This window comes from Pseudorasbora parva, chromosome 20 (assembly GCF_024679245.1).
Source record: "Pseudorasbora parva isolate DD20220531a chromosome 20, ASM2467924v1, whole genome shotgun sequence".
NCBI classification, from domain to species: domain Eukaryota; kingdom Metazoa; phylum Chordata; class Actinopteri; order Cypriniformes; family Gobionidae; genus Pseudorasbora; species Pseudorasbora parva.
Genome location: NC_090191.1, coordinates 16,378,497 through 16,403,203, shown reverse-complemented (window position 1 = coordinate 16,403,203; position 24,707 = coordinate 16,378,497). Strand labels below are relative to the sequence as shown.

Below are 24,707 nucleotides of genomic sequence, written 5' to 3'. Positions count from 1 at the left end.
ATGAATCATTTTTTTCAGTGTAGCTTCTGGATCATCTGCCATTCGGTGCAGCTCCAAACACGCTGCTCACCGTGAGCTTTCATGTCAGGATGGCCGAGCGGTCTAAGGCGCTGCGTTCAAGCTGGGGAACAATAGTCCAACAAAGGCGGGGAAGAAGGGAAGAAAAGGGGGAAGGAAGAAAGGGAGAAGGGGAAGAAGAGAGGGAAAAAATGAAGAAAAGAAAGGGTGAAATGTGACGTTCAGAGATTTTTCTTCTTAAGCATATGTCTTGTGATGCCTTTTCCGGTTACTTCGTGTGGGAAAATCACGCATTTACATTACACTGTTTTCTATTGCAGGTGCTCACCAAGACCGGGGTTCGATTCCAGCAAAAGACAGCTTTTTGTAATATTTATATTTGAATTAAATAAACACATTTTTGGATGCATACTGTTCCAGTGTTAATAAAATACACATATGTAATTAGTTTGTTGTGTTTTTGATATTCTTTCATGAAAAATAAAATTACCAATGTTGTTATTATTTACTAGTTATTATATATTTGATCTAATGAAGCATTTGTTTTAGGTTACATTCACACAGAACTTTTGCAAATCTGTATTTGAAAGATGCAACCCATTTGCTGAAAAATGTTTGTCACATTAATAAGAAAATGTACAAATTATTTTTTTATTGTTGCAGTGTTATATGAAAGTAAAAAGGTCAACAAAACAAATTTTTGTAATATTTATATTTAAATGAAATAATATATTTTTTAATGTATACTGTTCCAGTTCTAATAAAATACACATAAATAGTTTGTTGTGTTTTTTGATGTTCTTTAAAGAAAAATACAATTATCAATGGAACGGTGTTATTATTATATTATTATAAACAAAGATGCGACCCATTACTGAATAACCAATATGCTGAAAAAGGTCTATCACAAGATCAAGAAATGTACAAATGATCTTTTAATATACAAATGTTTTATTGCTGCAGTGTTATATGAAAGTAAAAAAGTCAAAATGCAATCACTTTGCCAATTTGTTTTTATTTTGCAATTATGCAAACAGAACAGTAATGAATGTTAAATAAAATAAAATGTTAAACAAATTTTCAAACATAAAAGGTCAATAAAATGTTAAATAACAACTTTAAAATATTAAATGTACAATTGTAAAAATCAATAAATAGGTTTTCAAAAACAAGAAAGAAAATGTTAAATAAAGTTTAAAAATATTTCACGCTATATACAATAATATATATATATATACATATTAAAAAAAGATAAATTATTTAGAAATGGTTCGCCGCATTTCCTCTAACCACACCTCCTTGCAAACTGTCTCAGTCTGTGGGCAATACACCCTGCCCCTGTACTGGCTATGTCCCGTTGCACTGGTTTTGTATTGCCCACATTTTTTGCACGTGTTTGCCTCTACAGTTCTCCTGTAGGGTCTCTTAGGCATGGTTTCTGGTGTAGCAGGCTGTGAGCTGGTTCCCCGCACCACTGTAGGCTGTAACAGTGGCTGGATCATTGGCATTCCTTGTACCATTTGAACACCTTGGACCATTGGGATTCCCTGGACCATTTGGACTCCCTGGTACATTGGCACCTGAAACACTGGCACACTGTGGAACCCTGGTGCTGCTGGTATCATAATATTTGGTACCATCTGCAGTGATGATCCAGGGGCTGATGGTGTCACCAACATCTGGCTCTGCGCTGGTGCCTTGGGTCTGAGAGGGGGTCGCCCAACAGAAGTCTGCCTCTGCTTTGCCTGACCTGCTGTGCTCTCTGGCAGCTTAAACTGGTGCTGTTCCCCTGGTTGTTCTGGCTCAGTCCGTAAGCGTTTAGCAACCTGGAGAGGCTCCTGAGCAACATGGAGGGGCTGAGGCAACTGAATACCCTGAAGCAGCACAGACAGTTCCTGCTTTTTCTGTCTGTTGTTGTACCACTGAATCAGGGTGTTCTGGTTAACCTCCACCAGCTGGATTGACGTCCCTCCCATCACCAAGCCGTTGCCCAGTACAAGCTGCCTTATCCTGCGATAGTCTTGCAGGATCAGAGACCATCTCGACAGGGCTCCTTTGCCTTTTCTTTTGGGGCTTGGGTGAGCATTGCAAAGTCTGATGAAGATGGTCTCCACCAGACGGCAACAGTCAGGCCACTGAGCAGCTATGCCACTTGCACCCAGCACACATCTGATGGTGCTCTCTACCCCTGGGTTCTGAGTGGGCCTCTTTGGGACTCTGAAGCGTCCACTCAGCAGTCTCTTTTGGTAACGAGCTGCTTTCACCACCCCTTTCTTGTCCTGGTCATCCAGGTTCTGCCAAAGAGCAATTATTGTGTTGGCTTCCTGGTTGGTCAGGCTGAGGGTTGTGTGACCCCGGAGTTCCACCAGATATTCTGCCAGCCTGTCCACATGCTGATAACCCGGGACATTTTGGTAGTCAACAGCCTATTAAAAATACAAACACACAAACAAAGAAATTACTACATGACATCTATTTGATGCAAAATTCTGTTATTTTCCTGTTTATCACAAAAAAGCTCTTTTGACCCAATATGTATAGATCAAAGCACTATAGAAATAAATCTGACTTGATGCATATTTCCTGCTTACTTATGACTTCAGGCTTTACGTTTACATTTAGAATATGTAGAAAGTCTGGATTTAAAGCAATGGATGTTAATTCATCACTGTTTAAAATATTATACTTGATTTGAAAGAAATACAAAGGAGTGGTATTTACCATCTCTCCATCATCATCATCATCATCATCATCATCGTCGTCGTCATCATCCTGACCAGCATCCTCTGGCTCTGAGGGGAAAGGAGAGACAGCAGTCCCTGAAGGTCCAGCTGATGAATGAGACTGTGTGAGGCCATGTGTGGGGTCAGGGAGCAGTGAAGGGGATGTGGAGCCCAGTGCAGATATGTCACTGCTGGTGACTAGGGTGGGAGAACCCAGTGTGAGTGTGGAGGATGGTGACAGAACAGCTTCCGGATCAGTAATGGTGTGATCCTCGCTGATGTCACAGAAGCCCTCATCTTCATCTCGCTCCTCCACACTGAGGTCCTCAATGAGCTCTGCGGTCTGCTCAGAGTCTGGATTCATGTCCTGCAGTGACTGGCCAGTCTGCTGGAACAGGTACTGCACTCCAATGAGCTCACCTGAAACAAACACAATAAACAAGCAGAAATTAAATGTTGTGTATGATATTTGATAAATTAGGCTTTTGTAGTAGCTCATATAGTGTGATATTGTAAGAATAGAGCTGATAACATTTTTTTATTCAGAGGCGCAAAACCTTTAATTGTGGATGGCAAAACATAATGCAATACAGTGATGATTGAGAGACGTACAAATACATTTTCCTCAAAAGCCTGATCATATTTGATATTTACATGTAACATGATTTTTACTCTGCACTTAAGCCCTCATGTTTGCCATTAGTCTTTGTCTAGAATGGGTTAGGGTTAGCCCTTGTGTCTAGCCCTTGTGTCTAGCCCTTGTGTCTAGCCCTTCTCTAGCCCTTGTGTCTAGCCCTTGTGTCTAGCCCTTGTGTCTAGCCCTTGTGTCTAGCCCTTCTCTAGCCCTTATGTCTAGCCCTTATCTCTAGCCCTTGTGTCTAGCCCTTCTCTAGCCCTTGTGTCTAGCCCTTCTCTAGCCCTTGTGTCTAGCCCTTGTGTCTAGCCCTTGTGTCTAGCCCTTGTGTCTAGCCCTTGTGTCTAGCCCTTGTGTCTAGCCCTTGTGTCTAGCCCTTATGTCTAGCCCTTATCTCTAGCCCTTGTGTCTAGCCCTTCTCTAGCCCTTGTGTCTAGCCCTTCTCTAGCCCTTGTGTCTAGCCCTTGTGTCTAGCCCTTATCTCTAGCCCTTGTGTCTAGCCCTTATGTCTAGCCCTTATCTCTAGCCCTTGTGTCTAGCCCTTCTCTAGCCCTTGTGTCTAGCCCTTCTCTAGCCCTTGTGTCTAGCCCTTGTGTCTAGCCCTTATCTCTAGCCCTTGTGTCTAGCCCTTCTCTAGCCCTTGTGTCTAGCCCTTATGTCTAGCCCTTATCTCTAGCCCTTGTGTCTAGCCCTTCTCTAGCCCTTGTGTCTAGCCCTTATGTCTAGCCCTTATCTCTAGCCCTTATGTCTAGCCCTTATCTCTAGCCCTTGTGTCTAGCCCTTCTCTAGCCCTTGTGTCTAGCCCTTCTCTAGCCCTTGTGTCTAGCCCTTGTGTCTAGCCCTTGTGTCTAGCCCTTGTGTCTAGCCCTTGTGTCTAGCCCTTATGTCTAGCCCTTATGTCTAGCCCTTATGTCTAGCCCTTATCTCTAGCCCTCAGTCTTTGTCTAGCATTGAATGTAACGTTTTGAACTGCCGTGCTGTTGGAGAGTTTTGTTTAGCCAACGTCAAGTCAACGTCAGTTTCTTGTATTGCCAAGTTTTTTTTAATGTTTTGGATATTTTGATTAAACTGAACTTGGGTTCAGCAAACTTGCTGTCAGTGGACTAACAGGCCTTTAGAAATTTGCATAAGAAATATGATACGGTAGACTATAGAGTTATATCTAATATATTGACTGAGATTACACAGAAATTGCAAAATCATGAACAATAACAAATTCTCTCACCGGTGTAACGTGCAGGGGAACAAAATGTGGGGACCACTTTCCTGCCAAACAGCTTTTCGTAGTTGGTGTTTACACAGTGAACAAGTTCTCCTGTGTAACTACGCAAAGCTGATGGCTCCATTGACAGGGAAGCAGCCTCCCGGTCCTGGTTCCACCGGTGTAGACCCTCCAGCAGATAAATCTGAAAGTTCAGACTGTTCGCACTGGTTCCTGTAAATAGACACAAGCATATGGCGGGTTTTTAAGAAACACAGACACTTAATGAGCTTTCTTTACACATGCACATTGTATGTGACAAAGACATACCTGGGATGAACCGGTTCAGATGTAAATGAAAGGACTCGAGAGAAGTAGAGCCCCTTGCACATCTGTATGTCTTCAGAAGCATGCCTCCCTTGGTTAAGCTCCCCGTCTCTGTATAGAGCACAACACCAGGGGGATCTTGAATGCATTTAACATGCTTCTTCTGGACATTCCAGATGTGCTCCATCCTTTCTCTGTCCAGGAGAGGAACACCCAGGGAGTCATTGCCCCTGCTGCTCAGGAGCTCTGTAAGCAGTCGCTCAAGGAGAAGGATGGTAGTCTCCTCTCCATGGGTCCTCCTCCGGCAATGAAGGGCCAGCTCTCCCCTGGTGAGATGCTTGTGGACATCTTCATCTGTCAGCGCAGGCCAACCCTGGGATATCAGCTGCTCTCTCTTTGCCACGCGAAGCTCAGAAACATCAGCCGCATCCCACTCAAAAATGCATGCTGACAGCCGTGACATGAAGATGGGATACAGTTGATGGGCATCAGTTGTACACCCCAAGGCAATCCTGCGCATAAAATGCCAGATGTCCAAGCGTATCAGGAGATCTGGCCAACCTCTGAATCTAGTTTTGAGCTTGGTCTCGCCCACCTCAGTGCAACAGCCACAGTCCACGTACAATACAGCAGGTGGGTCCACACCAGCCTTCTGGTACCGTTTCACCAGACCATCCACCATAATGTCCAGTCCTGCTCCTTCCTGGGCTGTAAGCACACTTATGAGCACCTGACCAAACTCGTTGCCAACAGAGGTAAGCCAGAGTCCCGTTCCTCTTGCCGTCCCAGCCAGCTTCTTGGTGATCTGTAATATACATGATATGAAGCATGCTGTAAATGTAATGAAACTGCAGACTGCCATGCTTTGATATAGTAAAAAACAACATAAATTAACAAAAATCCACCACTAACCTTTTTAGTGGAATCCATCTTCAAGATAGAGCCATAGGTGGATGTAATCCTTGCATGGATTTCATCCAGCCTTGTCAGGATGTCTTGGCTGTAGACTGTAAGCAGCCACTTACAGCTTGGCACCACTGTAGGCTCTGGGGGTTCCTGAAATTTTACTGGCAACACCCCGGGTCCATTGAGGAAGTCCACACATTGCGTGGTGTACCGGGCCAGCCGCTGGAGCCACTCCTCGCTGTGGTTCTCTCGCAGTTGTTTTATGACCCGGGTGGGACTGTTGCCAAGGCCACGTTCACGGAGAAGCCGAATGACCCTCATATCACAGGCATACCTTAGGAAAAGCAAAATCCACACATTTATATATTTTACATATTTGTTTTGTAAAGTATTTGCTAATAAATGTGATGATGGACTATCAACTGGATGTGGAATGAAAGTGTACTCACTTCCGTGTGAGGATGACCCGAAACTCAGATCGATGGCCCAGATCCAACTGTTGAAGGACAGTCTGACTCCAAGACACATGCGAGGCTTTACACTTGGCACAGATGAGGGTTTCTGTGACCATGTTGTACATCCTGTCGATGTCCAGAACCTGCCGTGCCCTTTTGTGCAGACCGCCTCCTGTCAGCTGGTGCTGTCCACAGGCAGGATTGGGACAGAGAACCTTGACCCTCCACAGCTTGTATGGCATCCACAGCAACAGAGCATGGCAAAAAAATCTGTCTGGAGCTGGAGCCTGATTGTATGTAAGTGCTGGCTGTGGTGGGTAATACCAGAGCTGTAGGTTTTCACGAAGCTCTGGTTTCCCCTTGGGTCCCGATTTAAAAAGTCTGCTGGCAATCCACCTGTGATCTTCCTGTGGCAAGGTCTCCGACCACAAACGATGCAGTCGAACTCCAGATGGAGCTTGCAGCAATGCTCCAGAAGGAGCAGTCTGTGAAAGAAAAATACCAAACATTTAGTTTAGCAAGGTCATTTGTTCAATAAGCACTTTATTTTTCCAAAACTACCCTCACATAAAACAGTGATTATTGCTACATCAAAACTTTAAAATAAAATATATTTTTGTATTAATCACTACTGTCATCCAAAAAGAAATGAATATTCTTAAAGCCAGGAAAGATTATCCTCTGTAATTTTACAAACAACATCTCTTTATTTAAAATATTTTAAACATCTGATTATGTAAATAATAATGTAAATATTTCTTTAAATTTAATATCAAGTTGATCCTTTGGGGAGCCAAGTCCTAACATTATGAGTTTACTTGGTTATTGTTTATTCAGCTTGAAAGTGTTTTAGGAAGCTACTGGAGTGGATGTCAACTACTTACTTTACCGTACATTAATAGAAAAAAATTTATACATATGTTCCAAAAAAAATTTTAAACTGTGTCAGCTGCTAACGCTACTTTGTGTTAAGTTACAGTTAATATGCCAATTCAATTACTTTTATAGACCAATAGAATTTTTAAATTACTTACAGAGACAATACTGCACGACTCTGTAGGACTGGTCACATCTGCAGTGGTTCTGGGGACAGAGGCTGGAACTCCAGGGTCTTGTGTCTGTACAATTATAATAAATATGATGTGAAATATAAGTGAAATATAATAGATGTTGTATATATAACAAGAGAAACAGTCAAACATAACTGTCCGATAATTTTAACTCATCCTAGATGAAATTATACAATACTATAATCGTATTTAAAAAAAAAGAATATTGAAGATTAATATAGTCAAAAACAGTAATACTGGGACATATTATTGCATTTTAAAATCGCTGCTTATTTGAATCTATTTTCAAATGTATTTAATGCATCTTCTTGAATAAAAGTATCAATTTCTTTAAAAACCCCTCACCAACTTTTAAACAGTAGTGTACTGTAGTCGCCTTTGGCTTTTGGCTTGTTCAGTTAGGGACACTTAATATTCAACTATATTACCAATCTGCCCGCATTGACACTATATGATAATTGAAATATAGTATTGTTCATTACGTTGAGATTTCCTGAAATACAAAATATGTTTCTAAAAAGTGCACAGGATTGGAGTGTGTCTTTATAGAATGCAATGTGGATTATGCCAGTACTTACAGAGACAGTGGTGCTTGTTATAGGATCACCGGACACTGCTGGGCTGGGCTGGTCAACAACCTGAGATGGTTTCCTAGCCATACTTAGATTGGGCTTTGCTGCAGCAATGTGGGACCCACCAAATCTTGGCTTGGTAAACTAAAATAGGGAAAAACAATTTCAATGAAAAGATTAAATTTAAATTATACATTAAATTATATAATTGCTGCAACAAATATATAATGACATATTTGGCAAATGAGAAAAAAAATCTATTGTTCCTATATTTTATTGTGTTAATTAAAGGAACTGCTTTCTTGCTGTATAGTTAAATACAATATGCATACTGTTTTCTGTAAAATGGTGTCCCTTAAGTGGTTCATGCTGTATGTTTGCTGAATAACTGAGAAAAAGCTGGACAATGGTATAAAAGTAATTTTTTTGTGTGTGTATTACCACCCTCTTGGTTAAGAGAGCAACCTAGATGAACCTCTTAATTGGTTATTACACTTGTAATGGCCACAAAGTAGATGCTAAATGGCTGAATTTATAATATGTGTATAATTAATGGTGCATAAGTGGAATGTTACCAGAGAAATTAATGGGACAATCTCTGAGGAAACAATTATTAATAATAGAGTTCCACAGAGAAGTGTCTTAGGCCCCCTTTTATTTCTGTTATACATGAATGACATGCAAGCTGTTTGTGACTCTAATTTGTTTTTATATGCTGGTAGGTGTGAAAAACATACCAGCCAAAACTCAGCTTTTTACTTTCTGTACTTCATTATATTTCAACTTAACTGTTATACTTTAAAACGTAAAATTTTGAAAAATTTTATTACCCTTGACAAACTTGGTATAATCCTAGATGTCACAGATGGAGTAGTCTTGGGCTGGAGCCGAGGCTGAGGCTGAGGCTGACTCTGCTGTGCTGGCCCAGTAGCGGAAGGCTGTTGTTCCACAACCCTTGGTGCTGGTCCAGTAGAGACAGTGGCCTGTTTAAGACAACCACAAAAATACATACAATAAGTTTTTAATGATGAAAAATGTTTAGTAAATTAATACTGTATATATATATATATATATATATATATATATATATATATATATATATATATATATATATATATATATATATATATAATAAAAATAAATTAAAAAATAAATAAATAAATACTTGCAACATCTTCACATTGTTACCTTTTGAGTGTGAAAACCACACATGCACTTTGGGACTGCTCCAAGTAAAGTTGTCTGGCCGCGAGACTGCATCGGACATTTTTCAATCTGTAAAAATTGACATGTAATACACAATACATGCATTTCTAACTAAACTGGAATGGCAAATTGATTTACTGTCATTTTCCAGGAAGTGTCATATTTATTTTTATATAAATTATTTTTTGTCATATGTTCTTTGAAGGGGAGACACAAAAATGTAAAATTAGAGAAAAAGTGAATGAGTTTGTTTCCCCCATTAAAAGAACAAGAGAGGTACAAGAGAGGAACATTTAATTTCACACCTTCAAACCATCCCCCAACATCCCTGCCCCCTCTCTCTCAAATCTCCAAATCTCCTCCCAGACCAAAAAAGTCTTCCATGTATTTTTTTTATAGTATGAAATAAATCTCAAATACCTGCAACATTATTTACATAAATATATATATATAAATAAATAATATTGATACCTGGTTTACATTAGTGTAAACCATAAGTAACAGTGCATTGTTCTAATGAATGAGATCAGGTACATGTTTGTACTGAACTCTAATTTGTTGTTCTAATGAAAGAGATCAGGTACATGTTTGTACTGAACTCTAAGTTGTTGCTCTGTTATGCAAATACATTAAACAAACGATTCTAATGTTCAATTATGCAAGTCAACAAACACTTAAGTCGTTTATTTCATGAAAAGGTCACAAAAACTAAGCACACACTCACCCTTTGATACATCTCATACCACTTTTTCTGTCGAGGAGCTGGCCTGTTACCCTCAGTTGATGGCCAAACTCCTGTGCTGGCAAACTTTTTTAGACGAATTATCCATTCATTTTCCGACATGGCTTTATGGGATTTTTTTCCAGACATTTTTTTTGACCTAGGTTAAATCGTTTTGGACAAAACTACCCTTAATAAAATTGTTTCTTTACAAAATAAACTCAACACAACATATTCAAATGTGTAATTTGGTTTCTTACCTGTTCGCGGTGTATTTTTTGTATAAAAAATATACTTTATCCGATGACCTGATCTCCGTAAAAATGATGCTGACCTCCGTGCCAGTGATGCTCCTCTACTGAACTTTTTTTGAACTCTGACACGCCCCCCGAGAACTTTGTCATTACTTCGTGCCACCTTCGGCTCAGCTCGGAAACTTGATTGACAGCTTGACTAGCCTCCTGACACCAACTAGCGGTGACAAGCGTAAACACGCTCACAACATTTCCTTGAACTCTGATTGGTCAAATGTCGAAAATGTCAAGAAAATGTTAAGAATGGCGCTTTCTGATTGGTTGCAAATGTTATAGTGCTTCGCCGTGATTGGCTGTGGAGTTGAACATTCTTCAACATTTCCCTCAAATTGTCGGACTATCCTTCGGCAGCTGGCGTTCAGGTCGCAGTCTCCCCTGGAGGCGTAGGTTCGAATCCCAATTCTGACAGACCTAACCTTTGGTTGCGGGCTCCAGGTAGAGTCTTTAACCCTCTGGCAAGTTGACCCAGTAACACACTAATATTGACGAAGCACTGCATTTCAGTTCATGTCAGAGCCAATGGAACACTACGGTACCTCTGACCACCGGCATCGTATGAACTTTAAAGTAACACTTTTGTGCCATGTATGGGATTCTGTGGAATTTCCATGCAGTTTCCAGGGAATGTCATGTCCTGACATTTCATGAAATTGGACATGTTTTATAGAATAGCATTCAATGGAATAACATGTTGTGATGTTTACCGGAATGAGAACTTGTTTATGAAAGGGTATTCATGTTTTGTTTGGGGTTTCTTTGGAGGGATGCAATGGGATTCTTGGAGTTTGACTGTGATGTCATGGACTGAAATTTTGGGGGTGCAGTAGAATTTCATGGCAAGGAATTCCTGGAAATCTCTTGGAATGACATGTCATGGGTTTATGGGCTGTGGGATGGAATGTCATGGAATGAGATTCATGGCATGTCAAGCGAAACATTACATCACTACTGACAAGAAACGTCATGAGAATGAAAGAATTATGTTCAGACTGAACAAAACATTGTAGTGACACTGCCCCAGTTTAGGTTAATATGAGAGGAATACTATTTCTGCATTTATTCAACATCTGCCCTACAAAATGACTGGATTTCAATCGCATTGCTCATGAAGGAATGGACAATCACACAAAAGGGTATGAAGAAACCCGCTATTTTGCCTAAACGCTCTTGTGTGCCAAAAAGCACCACTCTGCCCCATGTGAGGCTCGAACTCACGACCTTCAGATTATGAGACTGCCGCGCTGCCTAACTGCGCCAACGAGGCATGTGCTGTGGCCAGTGTGAGTGGTGGAGCACTAGCTTCTGGATCATCTGCCATTCGGTGCAGCTCCAAACACGCTGCTCACCGTGAGCTTTCATGTCAGGATGGCCGAGCGGTCTAAGGCGCTGCGTTCAGGTCGCAGTCTCCCCTGGAGGCGTAGGTTCGAATCCCACTTCTGACAGACCTAGCCTTTGGTTGCGGGCTCCAGGTAGAGTCTTTAACCCTCTGGCAAGTTGACCCAGTAACACACTAATATTGACGAAGCACTGCATTTCAGTTCATGTCAGAGCCAATGGAACACTACGGTACCTCTGACCACCGGCATCGTATGAACTTTAAAGTAACACTTTTGTGCCATGTATGGGATTCTGTGGAATTTCCATGCAGTTTCCAGGGAATGTCATGTCCTGACATTTCATGAAATTGGACATGTTTTATAGAATAGCATTCAATGGAATACCATGTTGTGATGTTTACCGGAATGAGAACTTGTTTATGAAAGGTTATTCATGTTTTGTTTGGGGTTTCTTTGGAGGGATGCAATGGGATTCTTGGAGTTTGACTGTGATGTCATGGACTGAAATTTTGGGGGTGCAGTAGAATTTCATTGCAAGGAATTCCTGGAAATCTCTTGGAATGACATGTCATGGGTTTATGGGCTGTGGGATGGAATGTCATGGAATGAGATTCATGGCATGTCAAGCGAAACATTACATCACTACTGACAAGAAACGTCATGAGAATGAAAGAATTATGTTCAGACTGAACAAAACATTGTAGTGACACTGCCCCATTTTAGGTGAATATGAGAGGAATACTATTACTGCATTTATTCAACATCTGCCCTACAAAATGACTGGAATTCAATCGCATTGCTCATGAAGGAATGGACAATCACACAAAAGGGTATGAAGAAACCCGCTCTTTTGTCTAAACGCTCTTGTGTGCTAAAAAGCACAACCCTGCCCCGTGTGAGGCTCGAACTCACGACCTTCAGATTATGAGACTGACGCGCTGCCTAACTGCGCCAACGAGGCATGTGCTGTGGCCAGTGTGAGTGGTGGAGCACTAGCTTCTGGATCATCTGCCATTCGGTGCAGCTCCAAACACACTGCTCACCATGCGCTGTCATGTCAGGATGGCCGAGCGGTCTAAGGCGCTGCGTTCAGGTCGCAGTCTCCCCTGGAGGCGTGGGTTCGAATCCCACTTCTGACAGCCCCAACCTTTGGTTGCGGGCTCCAGGTAGACTCTTTAACCCTCTGGCAAGTTGACCCAGTAACACGCTAATATTGACGAAGCACTGCAATTCAGTTCATGTCAGAGCCAATGGAACACTACGGTACCTCTGACCACCGGCATCGCATGAACTTTAAAGTAACACTTTTGTGCCATGTATGGGATTCTGTGGAATTTCCATGCAGTTTCCAGGGAATGTCATGTCCTGACATTTCATGAAATTGGACATGTTTTATAGAATAGCATTCAATGGAATACCATGTTGTGATGTTTACCGGAATGAGAACTTGTTTATGAAAGGGTATTCATGTTTTGTTTGGGGTTTCTTTGGAGGGATGCAATGGGATTCTTGGAGTTTGACTGTGATGTCATGGACTGAAATTTTGGGGGTGCAGTAGAATTTCATTGCAAGGAATTCCTGGAAATCTCTTGGAATGACATGTCATGGGTTTATGGGCTGTGGGATGGAATGTCATGGAATGAGATTCATGGCATGTCAAGCGAAACATTACATCACTACTGACAAGAAACGTCATGAGAATGAAAGAATTATGTTCAGACTGAACAAAACATTGTAGTGACACTGCCCCATTTTAGGTGAATATGAGAGGAATACTATTACTGCATTTATTCAACATCTGCCCTACAAAATGACTGGAATTCAATCGCATTGCTCATGAAGGAATGGACAATCACACAAAAGGGTATGAAGAAACCCGCTCTTTTGCCTAAACGCTCTTGTGTGCTAAAAAGCACAACCCTGCCCCGTGTGAGGCTCGAACTCACGACCTTCAGATTATGAGACTGACGCGCTGCCTAACTGCGCCAACGAGGCATGTGCTGTGGCCAGTGTGAGTGGTGGAGCACTAGCTTCTGGATCATCTGCCATTCGGTGCAGCTCCAAACACACTGCTCACCATGCGCTGTCATGTCAGGATGGCCGAGCGGTCTAAGGCGCTGCGTTCAGGTCACAGTCTCCCCTGGAGGCGTGGGTTCGAATCCCACTTCTGACAGACCCAACCTTTGGTTGCGGGCTCCAGGTAGACTCTTTAACCCTCTGGCAAGTTGACCCAGTAACACGCTAATATTGACGAAGCACTGCAATTCAGTTCATGTCAGAGCCAATGGAACACTACGGTACCTCTGACCACCGGCATCGCATGAACTTTAAAGTAACACTTTTGCGCCATGTATGGGATTCTGTGGAATTTTCATGCAGTTTCCAGGGAATGTCATGTCCTGACATTTCATGAAATTGGACATGTTTTATAGAATAGCATTCAATGGAATACCATGTTGTGATGTTTACTGGAATGAGAACTTGTTTATGAAAGGGTATTCATGTTTTGTTTGGGGTTTCTTTGGAGGGATGCAATGGGATTCTTGGAGTTTGACTGTGATGTCATGGACTGAAATTTTGGGGGTGCAGTAGAATTTCATTGCAAGGAATTCCTGGAAATCTCTTGGAATGACATGTCATGGGTTTATGGGCTGTGGGATGGAATGTCATGGAATGAGATTCATGGCATGTCAAGCGAAACATTACATCACTACTGACAAGAAACGTCATGAGAATGAAAGAATTATGTTCAGACTGAACAAAACATTGTAGTGACACTGCCCCATTTTAGGTGAATATGAGAGGAATACTATTACTGCATTTATTCAACATCTGCCCTACAAAATGACTGGATTTCAATCGCATTGCTCATGAAGGAATGGACAATCACACAAAAGGGTATGAAGAAACCCGCTCTTTTGCCCAAACGCTCTTGTGTGCTAAAAAGCACAACCCTGCCCCGTGTGAGGCTCGAACTCACGACCTTCAGATTATGAGACTGACGCGCTGCCTAACTGCGCCAACGAGGCATGTGCTGTGGCCAGTGTGAGTGGTGGAGCACTAGCTTCTGGATCATCTGCCATTCGGTGCAGCTCCAAACACACTGCTCACCATGCGCTGTCATGTCAGGATGGCCGAGCGGTCTAAGGCGCTGCGTTCAGGTCGCAGTCTCCCCTGGAGGCGTGGGTTCGAATCCCACTTCTGACAGACCCAACCTTTGGTTGCGGGCTCCAGGTAGACTCTTTAACCCTCTGGCAAGTTGACCCAGTAACACGCTAATATTGACGAAGCACTGCAATTCAGTTCATGTCAGAGCCAATGGAACACTACGGTACCTCTGACCACCGGCATCGCATGAACTTTAAAGTAACACTTTTGTGCCATGTATGGGATTCTGTGGAATTTTCATGCAGTTTCCAGGGAATGTCATGTCCTGATATTTCATGAAATTGGACATGTTTTATAGAATAGCATTCAATGGAATAACATGTTGTGATGTTTACCGGAATGAGAACTTGTTTATGAAAGGGTATTCATGTTTTGTTTGGGGTTTCTTTGGAGGGATGCAATGGGATTCTTGGAGTTTGACTGTGATGTCATGGACTGAAATTTTGGGGGTGCAGTAGAATTTCATGGCAAGGAATTCCTGGAAATCTCTTGGAATGACATGTCATGGGTTTATGGGCTGTGGGATGGAATGTCATGGAATGAGATTCATGGCATGTCAAGCGAAAAATTACATCACTACTGACAAGAAACATCATGAGAATGAAAGAATTATGTTCAGACTGAACAAAACATTGTAGTGACACTGCCCCAGTTTAGGTGAATATGAGAGGAATACTATTTCTGCATTTATTCAACATCTGCCCTACAAAATGACTGGATTTCAATCGCATTGCTCATGAAGGAATGGACAATCACACAAAAGGGTATGAAGAAACCCGCTCTTTTGCCTAAACGCTCTTGTGTGCCAAAAAGCACCACTCTGCCCCGTGTGAGGCTCGAACTCACGACCTTCAGATTATGAGACTGACGCGCTGCCTAACTGCGCCAACGAGGCATGTGCTGTGGCCAGTGTGAGTGGTGGAGCACTAGCTTCTGGATCATCTGCCATTCGGTGCAGCTCCAAACACGCTGCTCACCGTGAGCTGTCATGTCAGGATGGCCGAGCGGTCTAAGGCGCTGCGTTCAGGTCGCAGTCTCCCCTGGAGGCGTGGGTTCGAATCCCACTTCTGACAGACCTAACCTTTGGTTGCGGGCTCCAGGTAGACTCTTTAACCCTCTGGCAAGTTTATGAGAGATTATGACCCAGTGACACACTAATATTGACGAAGCACTGCAATTCAGTTCATGTCAGAGCCAATGGAACACTACGGTACCTCTGACCACCGGCATCGCATGAACTTTAAAGTAACACTTTTGTGCCATGTATGGGATTCTGTGGAATTTTCATGCAGTTTCCAGGGAATGTCATGTCCTGACATTTCATGAAATTGGACATGTTTTATAGAATAGCATTCAATGGAATAACATGTTGTGATGTTTACCGGAATGAGAACTTGTTTATGAAAGGGTATTCATGTTTTGTTTGGGGTTTCTTTGGAGGGATGCAATGGGATTCTTGGAGTTTGACTGTGATGTCATGGACTGAAATTTTGGGGGTGCAGTAGAATTTCATGGCAAGGAATTCCTGGAAATCTCTTGGAATGACATGTCATGGGTTTATGGGCTGTGGGATGGAATGTCATGGAATGAGATTCATGGCATGTCAAGCGAAACATTACATCACTACTGACAAGAAACGTCATGAGAATGAAAGAATTATGTTCAGACTGAACAAAACATTGTAGTGACATTGCCCCAGTTTAGGTTAATATGAGAGGAATACTATTTCTGCATTTATTCAACATCTGCCCTACAAAATGACTGGATTTCAATCGCATTGCTCATGAAGGAATGGACAATCACACAAAAGGGTATGAAGAAACCCGCTATTTTGCCTAAACGCTCTTGTGTGCCAAAAAGCACCACTCTGCCCCATGTGAGGCTCGAACTCACGACCTTCAGATTATGAGACTGCCGCGCTGCCTAACTGCGCCAACGAGGCATGTGCTGTGGCCAGTGTGAGTGGTGGAGCACTAGCTTCTGGATCATCTGCCATTCGGTGCAGCTCCAAACACGCTGCTCACCGTGAGCTTTCATGTCAGGATGGCCGAGCGGTCTAAGGCGCTGCGTTCAGGTCGCAGTCTCCCCTGGAGGCGTAGGTTCGAATCCCACTTCTGACAGACCTAACCTTTGGTTGCGGGCTCCAGGTAGAGTCTTTAACCCTCTGGCAAGTTGACCCAGTAACACACTAATATTGACGAAGCACTGCATTTCAGTTCATGTCAGAGCCAATGGAACACTACGGTACCTCTGACCACCGGCATCGTATGAACTTTAAAGTAACACTTTTGTGCCATGTATGGGATTCTGTGGAATTTCCATGCAGTTTCCAGGGAATGTCATGTCCTGACATTTCATGAAATTGGACATGTTTTATAGAATAGCATTCAATGGAATACCATGTTGTGATGTTTACCGGAATGAGAACTTGTTTATGAAAGGGTATTCATGTTTTGTTTGGGGTTTCTTTGGAGGGATGCAATGGGATTCTTGGAGTTTGACTGTGATGTCATGGACTGAAATTTTGGGGGTGCAGTAGAATTTCATTGCAAGGAATTCCTGGAAATCTCTTGGAATGACATGTCATGGGTTTATGGGCTGTGGGATGGAATGTCATGGAATGAGATTCATGGCATGTCAAGCGAAACATTACATCACTACTGACAAGAAACGTCATGAGAATGAAAGAATTATGTTCAGACTGAACAAAACATTGTAGTGACACTGCCCCATTTTAGGTGAATATGAGAGGAATACTATTACTGCATTTATTCAACATCTGCCCTACAAAATGACTGGAATTCAATCGCATTGCTCATGAAGGAATGGACAATCACACAAAAGGGTATGAAGAAACCCGCTCTTTTGTCTAAACGCTCTTGTGTGCTAAAAAGCACAACCCTGCCCCGTGTGAGGCTCGAACTCACGACCTTCAGATTATGAGACTGACGCGCTGCCTAACTGCGCCAACGAGGCATGTGCTGTGGCCAGTGTGAGTGGTGGAGCACTAGCTTCTGGATCATCTGCCATTCGGTGCAGCTCCAAACACACTGCTCACCATGCGCTGTCATGTCAGGATGGCCGAGCGGTCTAAGGCGCTGCGTTCAGGTCGCAGTCTCCCCTGGAGGCGTGGGTTCGAATCCCACTTCTGACAGACCCAACCTTTGGTTGCGGGCTCCAGGTAGACTCTTTAACCCTCTGGCAAGTTGACCCAGTAACACGCTAATATTGACGAAGCACTGCAATTCAGTTCATGTCAGAGCCAATGGAACACTACGGTACCTCTGACCACCGGCATCGCATGAACTTTAAAGTAACACTTTTGTGCCATGTATGGGATTCTGTGGAATTTTCATGCAGTTTCCAGGGAATGTCATGTCCTGATATTTCATGAAATTGGACATGTTTTATAGAATAGCATTCAATGGAATAACATGTTGTGATGTTTACCGGAATGAGAACTTGTTTATGAAAGGGTATTCATGTTTTGTTTGGGGTTTCTTTGGAGGGATGCAATGGGATTCTTGGAGTTTGACTGTGATGTCATGGACTGAAATTTTGGGGGTGCAGTAGAATTTCATGGCAAGGAATTCCTGGAAATCTCTTGGAATGACATGTCATGGGTTTATGGGCTGTGGGATGGAATGTCATGGAATGAGATTCATGGCATGTCAAGCGAAACATTACATCACTACTGACAAGAAACGTCATGAGAATGAAAGAATTATGTTCAGACTGAACAAAACATTGTAGTGACACTGCCCCAGTTTAGGTGAATATGAGAGGAATACTATTTCTGCATTTATTCAACATCTGCCCTACAAAATGACTGGATTTCAATCGCATTGCTCATGAAGGAATGGACAATCACACAAAAGGGTATGAAGAAACCCGCTCTTTTGCCTAAACGCTCTTGTGTGCCAAAAAGCACCACTCTGCCCCGTGTGAGGCTCGAACTCACGACCTTCAGATTATGAGACTGACGCGCTGCCTAACTGCGCCAACGAGGCATGTGCTGTGGCCAGTGTGAGTGGTGGAGCACTAGCTTCTGGATCATCTGCCATTCGGTGCAGCTCCAAACACGCTGCTCACCATGAGCTGTCATGTCAGGATGGCCGAGCGGTCTAAGGCGCTACGTTCAGGTCGCAGTCTCCCCTGGAGGCGTGGGTTCGAATCCCACTTCTGACAGACCTAACCTTTGGTTGCGGGCTCCAGGTAGACTCTTTAACCCTCTGGCAAGTTTATGAGAGATTATGACCCAGTGACACACTAATATTGACGAAGCACTGCAATTCAGTTCATGTCAGAGCCAATGGAACACTACGGTACCTCTGACCACCGGCATCGCATGAACTTTAAAGTAACACTTTTGTGCCATGTATGGGATTCTGTGGAATTTTCATGCAGTTTCCAGGGAATGTCATGTCCTGACATTTCATGAAATTGGACATGTTTTATAGAATAGCATTCAATGGAATAACATGTTGTGATGTTTACCGGAATGAGAACTTGTTTATGAAAGGGTATTCATGTTTTGTTTGGGGTTTCTTTGGAGGGATGCAATGGGATTCTTGGAGTTTGACTGTGATGTCATGGACTGAAATTTTGGGGGTGCAGTAGAATTTCATGGCAAGGAATTCCTGGAAATCTCTTGGAATGACATGTCATGGGTTTATGGGCTGTGGGATGGAATGTCATGGAATGAGATTCATGGCATGTCAAGCGAAACATTACATCACTACTGACAAGAAACGTCATGAGAATGAAAGAATTATGTTCAGACTGAACAAAACATTGTAGTGACATTGCCCCAGTTTAGGTTAATATGAGAGGAATACTATTTCTGCATTTATTCAACATCTGCCCTACAAAATGACTGGATTTCAATCGCATTGCTCATGAAGGAATGGACAATCACACAAAAGGGTATGAAGAAACCCGCTATTTTGCCTAAACGCTCTTGTGTGCCAAAAAGCACCACTCTGCCCCATGTGAGGCTCGAACTCACGACCTTCAGATTATGAGACTGCCGCGCTGCCTAACTGCGCCAACGAGGCATGTGCTGTGGCCAGTGTGAGTGGTGGAGCACTAGCTTCTGGATCATCTGCCATTCGGTGCAGCTCCAAACACGCTGCTCACCGTGAGCTTTCATGTCAGGATGGCCGAGCGGTCTAAGGCGCTGCGTTCAGGTCGCAGTCTCCCCTGGAGGCGTAGGTTCGAATCCCACTTCTGACAGACCTAACCTTTGGTTGCGGGCTCCAGGTAGAGTCTTTAACCCTCTGGCAAGTTGACCCAGTAACACACTAATATTGACGAAGCACTGCATTTCAGTTCATGTCAGAGCCAATGGAACACTACGGTACCTCTGACCACCGGCATCGTATGAACTTTAAAGTAACACTTTTGTGCCATGTATGGGATTCTGTGGAATTTCCATGCAGTTTCCAGGGAATGTCATGTCCTGACATTTCATGAAATTGGACATGTTTTATAGAATAGCATTCAATGGAATACCATGTTGTGATGTTTACCGGAATGAGAACTTGTTTATGAAAGGGTATTCATGTTTTGTTTGGGGTTTCTTTGGAGGGATGCAATGGGATTCTTGGAGTTTGACTGTGATGTCATGGACTGAAATTTTGGGGGTGCAGTAGAATTTCATTGCAAGGAATTCCTGGAAATCTCTTGGAATGACATGTCATGGGTTTATGGGCTGTGGGATGGAATGTCATGGAATGAGATTCATGGCATGTCAAGCGAAACATTACATCACTACTGACAAGAAACGTCATGAGAATGAAAGAATTATGTTCAGACTGAACAAAACATTGTAGTGACACTGCCCCATTTTAGGTGAATATGAGAGGAATACTATTACTGCATTTATTCAACATCTGCCCTACAAAATGACTGGAATTCAATCGCATTGCTCATGAAGGAATGGACAATCACACAAAAGGGTATGAAGAAACCCGCTCTTTTGTCTAAACGCTCTTGTGTGCTAAAAAGCACAACCCTGCCCCGTGTGAGGCTCGAACTCACGACCTTCAGATTATGAGACTGACGCGCTGCCTAACTGCGCCAACGAGGCATGTGCTGTGGCCAGTGTGAGTGGTGGAGCACTAGCTTCTGGATCATCTGCCATTCGGTGCAGCTCCAAACACACTGCTCACCATGCGCTGTCATGTCAGGATGGCCGAGCGGTCTAAGGCGCTGCATTCAGGTCGCAGTCTCCCCTGGAGGCGTGGGTTCGAATCCCACTTCTGACAGACCCAACCTTTGGTTGCGGGCTCCAGGTAGACTCTTTAACCCTCTGGCAAGTTGACCCAGTAACACGCTAATATTGACGAAGCACTGCAATTCAGTTCATGTCAGAGCCAATGGAACACTACGGTACCTCTGACCACCGGCATCGCATGAACTTTAAAGTAACACTTTTGTGCCATGTATGGGATTCTGTGGAATTTTCATGCAGTTTCCAGGGAATGTCATGTCCTGATATTTCATGAAATTGGACATGTTTTATAGAATAGCATTCAATGGAATAACATGTTGTGATGTTTACCGGAGTGAGAACTTGTTTATGAAAGGGTATTCATGTTTTGTTTGGGGTTTCTTTGGAGGGATGCAATGGGATTCTTGGAGTTTGACTGTGATGTCATGGACTGAAATTTTGGGGGTGCAGTAGAATTTCATGGCAAGGAATTCCTGGAAATCTCTTGGAATGACATGTCATGGGTTTATGGGCTGTGGGATGGAATGTCATGGAATGAGATTCATGGCATGTCAAGCGAAACATTACATCACTACTGACAAGAAACGTCATGAGAATGAAAGAATTATGTTCAGACTGAACAAAACATTGTAGTGACACTGCCCCAGTTTAGGTGAATATGAGAGGAATACTATTTCTGCATTTATTCAACATCTGCCCTACAAAATGACTGGATTTCAATCGCATTGCTCATGAAGGAATGGACAATCACACAAAAGGGTATGAAGAAACCCGCTCTTTTGCCTAAACGCTCTTGTGTGCCAAAAAGCACCACTCTGCCCCGTGTGAGGCTCGAACTCACGACCTTCAGATTATGAGACTGACGCGCTGCCTAACTACGCCAACGAGGCATGTGCTGTGGCTAGTGTGAGTGGTGGAGCACTAGCTTCTGGATCATCTGCCATTCGGTGCAGCTCCAAACACGCTGCTCACCGTGAGCTTTCATGTCAGGATGGCCGAGCGGTCTAAGGCGCTGCGTTCAGGTCGCAGTCTCCCCTGGAGGCGTAGGTTCGAATCCCACTTCTGACAGACCTAACCTTTGGTTTCGGGCTCCAGGTAGAGTCTTTAACCCTCTGGCAAGTTGACCCAGTAACACACTAATATTGACGAAGCACTGCATTTCAGTTCATGTCAGAGCCAATGGAACACTACGGTACCTCTGACCACCGGCATCGTATGAACTTTAAAGTAACACTTTTGTGCCATGTATGGGATTCTGTGGAATTTCCATGCAGTTTCCAGGGAATGTCATGTCCTGACATTTCATGAAATTGGACATGTTTTATAGAATAGCATTCAATGGAATACCATGTTGTGATGTTTACCGGAATGAGAACTTGTTTATGAAAGGGTATTCATGTTTTGTTTGGGGTTTCTTTGGAGGGATGCAATGGGATTCTTGGAGTTTGACTGTGATGTCATGGACTGAAATTTTGGGGGTGCAGTAGAATTTCATTGCAAGGAATTCCTGGAAATCTCTTGGAATGACATGTCATGGGTTTATGGGCTGTGGGATGGAATGTCATGGAATGAGATTCATGGCATGTCAAGCGAAACATTACATCACTACTGACAAGAAATGTCATGAGAATGAAAGAATTATGTTCAGACTGAACAAAACATTGTAGTGACACTGCCCCATTTTAGGTGAATATGAGAGGAATACTATTACTGCATTTATTCAACATCTGCCCTACAAAATGACTGGAATTCAATCGCATTGCTCATGAAGGAATGGACAATCACACAAAAGGGTATGAAGAAACCCGCTCTTTTGCCTAAACGCTCTTGTGTGCTAAAAAGCACAACCCTGCCCCGTGTGAGGCTCGAACTCACGACCTTCAGATTATGAGACTGACGCGCTGCCTAACTGCGCCAACGAGGCATGTGCTGTGGCCAGTGTGAGTGGTGGAGCACTAGCTTCTGGATCATCTGCCATTCGGTGCAGCTCCAAACACACTGCTCACCATGCGCTGTCATGTCAGGATGGCCGAGCGGTCTAAGGCGCTGCGTTCAGGTCGCAGTCTCCCCTGGAGGCGTGGGTTCGAATCCCACTTCTGACAGACCCAACCTTTGGTTGCGGGCTCCAGGTAGACTCTTTAACCCTCTGGCAAGTTGACCCAGTAACACGCTAATATTGACGAAGCACTGCAATTCAGTTCATGTCAGAGCCAATGGAACACTACGGTACCTCTGACCACCGGCATCGCATGAACTTTAAAGTAACACTTTTGTGCCATGTATGGGATTCTGTGGAATTTTCATGCAGTTTCCAGGGAATGTCATGTCCTGACATTTCATGAAATTGGACATGTTTTATAGAATAGCATTCAATGGAATAACATGTTGTGATGTTTACCGGAATGAGAACTTGTTTATGAAAGGGTATTCATGTTTTGTTTGGGGTTTCTTTGGAGGGATGCAATGGGATTCTTGGAGTTTGACTGTGATGTCATGGACTGAAATTTTGGGGGTGCAGTAGAATTTCATGGCAAGGAATTCCTGGAAATCTCTTGGAATGACATGTCATGGGTTTATGGGCTGTGGGATGGAATGTCATGGAATGAGATTCATGGCATGTCAAGCGAAACATTACATCACTACTGACAAGAAACGTCATGTGAATGAAAGAATTATGTTCAGACTGAACAAAACATTGTAGTGACACTGCCCCAGTTTAGGTGAATATGAGAGGAATACTATTTCTGCATTTATTCAACATCTGCCCTACAAAATGACTGGATTTCAATCGCATTGCTCATGAAGGAATGGACAATCACACAAAAGGGTATGAAGAAACCCGCTCTTTTGCCTAAACGCTCTTGTGTGCCAAAAAGCACCACTCTGCCCCGTGTGAGGCTCGAACTCACGACCTTCAGATTATGAGACTGACGCGCTGCCTAACTGCGCCAACGAGGCATGTGCTGTGGCCATTGTGAGTGGTGGAGCACTAGCTTCTGGATCATCTGCCATTCGGTGCAGCTCCAAACACGCTGCTCACCGTGAGCTGTCATGTCAGGATGGCCGAGCGGTCTAAGGCGCTGCGTTCAGGTCGCAGTCTCCCCTGGAGGCGTGGGTTCGAATCCCACTTCTGACAGACCTAACCTTTGGTTGCGGGCTCCAGGTAGACTCTTTAACCCTCTGGCAAGTTTATGAGAGATTATGACCCAGTGACACACTAATATTGACATAACATTTACATTACACTGTTTTCTATTGCAGGTGCTCACCAAGACCGGGGTTCGATTCCAGCAAAAGACAGCTTTTTGTAATATTTATATTTGAATTAAATAAACACATTTTTGGATGCATACTGTTCCAGTGTTAATAAAATACACATATGTAATTAGTTTGTTGTGTTTTTGATATTCTTTCATGAAAAATAAAATTACCAATGTTGTTATTATTTACTAGTTATTATATATTTGATCTAATCAAGCATTTGTTTTAGGTTACATTCACACAGAACTTTTGCAAATCTGTATTTGAAAGATGCAACCCATTTGCTGAAAAATGTTTGTCACATTAATAAGAAAATGTACAAATTATTTTTTTATTGTTGCAGTGTTATATGAAAGTAAAAAGGTCAACAAAACAAATTTTTGTAATATTTATATTTAAATGAAATAATATATTTTTTAATGTATACTGTTCCAGTTCTAATAAAATACACATAAATAGTTTGTTGTGTTTTTTGATGTTCTTTAAAGAAAAATACAATTATCAATGGAACGGTGTTATTATTATATTATTATAAACAAAGATGCGACCCATTACTGAA

The 24,707-nt window shown here is 42.8% G+C and overlaps 1 protein-coding gene and 23 non-coding genes across 24 annotated transcripts; 13 read left to right on the top strand and 11 right to left on the bottom strand.

Annotated features, from left to right (window-relative positions):
- Positions 1-1,274: 1,274 nt before the first annotated feature.
- On the bottom strand, positions 1,275-10,506 carry LOC137049091 (uncharacterized). The gene is made up of 11 exons (XM_067427478.1): positions 9,837-10,506; positions 9,095-9,181; positions 8,737-8,889; positions 7,913-8,050; positions 7,299-7,382; positions 6,259-6,749; positions 5,816-6,143; positions 4,907-5,708; positions 4,601-4,810; positions 2,740-3,161; positions 1,275-2,444 (listed from the first exon to the last, which is right to left on the bottom strand). The coding sequence occupies exons 1-11, from the start codon at positions 9,981-9,983 to the stop codon at positions 1,275-1,277; spliced, it is 4,032 nt and encodes a 1,343-aa protein (XP_067283579.1). The 5' UTR covers positions 9,984-10,506.
- A 1,000-nt stretch (positions 10,507-11,506) lies between these two features.
- trnal-cag (transfer RNA leucine (anticodon CAG)) lies at positions 11,507-11,589 on the top strand. The gene has a single exon. It is a non-coding gene; the product is annotated as a tRNA-Leu (tRNA).
- A 782-nt stretch (positions 11,590-12,371) lies between these two features.
- On the bottom strand, positions 12,372-12,445 carry trnam-cau (transfer RNA methionine (anticodon CAU)). Its single transcript has one exon. It is a non-coding gene; the product is annotated as a tRNA-Met (tRNA).
- Positions 12,446-12,540: 95 nt separating this feature from the next.
- Positions 12,541-12,623, top strand: trnal-cag (transfer RNA leucine (anticodon CAG)). The gene has a single exon. It is a non-coding gene; the product is annotated as a tRNA-Leu (tRNA).
- A 782-nt stretch (positions 12,624-13,405) lies between these two features.
- On the bottom strand, positions 13,406-13,479 carry trnam-cau (transfer RNA methionine (anticodon CAU)). Its single transcript has one exon. It is a non-coding gene; the product is annotated as a tRNA-Met (tRNA).
- A 95-nt stretch (positions 13,480-13,574) lies between these two features.
- Positions 13,575-13,657, top strand: trnal-cag (transfer RNA leucine (anticodon CAG)). The gene has a single exon. It is a non-coding gene; the product is annotated as a tRNA-Leu (tRNA).
- Positions 13,658-14,439: 782 nt separating this feature from the next.
- Positions 14,440-14,513, bottom strand: trnam-cau (transfer RNA methionine (anticodon CAU)). The gene has a single exon. It is a non-coding gene; the product is annotated as a tRNA-Met (tRNA).
- A 95-nt stretch (positions 14,514-14,608) lies between these two features.
- Positions 14,609-14,691, top strand: trnal-cag (transfer RNA leucine (anticodon CAG)). The gene has a single exon. It is a non-coding gene; the product is annotated as a tRNA-Leu (tRNA).
- A 782-nt stretch (positions 14,692-15,473) lies between these two features.
- trnam-cau (transfer RNA methionine (anticodon CAU)) lies at positions 15,474-15,547 on the bottom strand. Its single transcript has one exon. It is a non-coding gene; the product is annotated as a tRNA-Met (tRNA).
- A 95-nt stretch (positions 15,548-15,642) lies between these two features.
- On the top strand, positions 15,643-15,725 carry trnal-cag (transfer RNA leucine (anticodon CAG)). The gene has a single exon. It is a non-coding gene; the product is annotated as a tRNA-Leu (tRNA).
- Positions 15,726-16,689: 964 nt separating this feature from the next.
- Positions 16,690-16,772, top strand: trnal-cag (transfer RNA leucine (anticodon CAG)). Its single transcript has one exon. It is a non-coding gene; the product is annotated as a tRNA-Leu (tRNA).
- A 782-nt stretch (positions 16,773-17,554) lies between these two features.
- Positions 17,555-17,628, bottom strand: trnam-cau (transfer RNA methionine (anticodon CAU)). Its single transcript has one exon. It is a non-coding gene; the product is annotated as a tRNA-Met (tRNA).
- Positions 17,629-17,723: 95 nt separating this feature from the next.
- On the top strand, positions 17,724-17,806 carry trnal-cag (transfer RNA leucine (anticodon CAG)). Its single transcript has one exon. It is a non-coding gene; the product is annotated as a tRNA-Leu (tRNA).
- Positions 17,807-18,588: 782 nt separating this feature from the next.
- On the bottom strand, positions 18,589-18,662 carry trnam-cau (transfer RNA methionine (anticodon CAU)). The gene has a single exon. It is a non-coding gene; the product is annotated as a tRNA-Met (tRNA).
- Positions 18,663-18,757: 95 nt separating this feature from the next.
- Positions 18,758-18,840, top strand: trnal-cag (transfer RNA leucine (anticodon CAG)). The gene has a single exon. It is a non-coding gene; the product is annotated as a tRNA-Leu (tRNA).
- A 964-nt stretch (positions 18,841-19,804) lies between these two features.
- Positions 19,805-19,887, top strand: trnal-cag (transfer RNA leucine (anticodon CAG)). The gene has a single exon. It is a non-coding gene; the product is annotated as a tRNA-Leu (tRNA).
- Positions 19,888-20,669: 782 nt separating this feature from the next.
- trnam-cau (transfer RNA methionine (anticodon CAU)) lies at positions 20,670-20,743 on the bottom strand. The gene has a single exon. It is a non-coding gene; the product is annotated as a tRNA-Met (tRNA).
- A 95-nt stretch (positions 20,744-20,838) lies between these two features.
- trnal-cag (transfer RNA leucine (anticodon CAG)) lies at positions 20,839-20,921 on the top strand. The gene has a single exon. It is a non-coding gene; the product is annotated as a tRNA-Leu (tRNA).
- Positions 20,922-21,703: 782 nt separating this feature from the next.
- trnam-cau (transfer RNA methionine (anticodon CAU)) lies at positions 21,704-21,777 on the bottom strand. The gene has a single exon. It is a non-coding gene; the product is annotated as a tRNA-Met (tRNA).
- A 95-nt stretch (positions 21,778-21,872) lies between these two features.
- Positions 21,873-21,955, top strand: trnal-cag (transfer RNA leucine (anticodon CAG)). The gene has a single exon. It is a non-coding gene; the product is annotated as a tRNA-Leu (tRNA).
- Positions 21,956-22,737: 782 nt separating this feature from the next.
- On the bottom strand, positions 22,738-22,811 carry trnam-cau (transfer RNA methionine (anticodon CAU)). The gene has a single exon. It is a non-coding gene; the product is annotated as a tRNA-Met (tRNA).
- A 95-nt stretch (positions 22,812-22,906) lies between these two features.
- Positions 22,907-22,989, top strand: trnal-cag (transfer RNA leucine (anticodon CAG)). Its single transcript has one exon. It is a non-coding gene; the product is annotated as a tRNA-Leu (tRNA).
- A 782-nt stretch (positions 22,990-23,771) lies between these two features.
- Positions 23,772-23,845, bottom strand: trnam-cau (transfer RNA methionine (anticodon CAU)). The gene has a single exon. It is a non-coding gene; the product is annotated as a tRNA-Met (tRNA).
- Positions 23,846-23,940: 95 nt separating this feature from the next.
- trnal-cag (transfer RNA leucine (anticodon CAG)) lies at positions 23,941-24,023 on the top strand. The gene has a single exon. It is a non-coding gene; the product is annotated as a tRNA-Leu (tRNA).
- Positions 24,024-24,707: the final 684 nt, after the last annotated feature.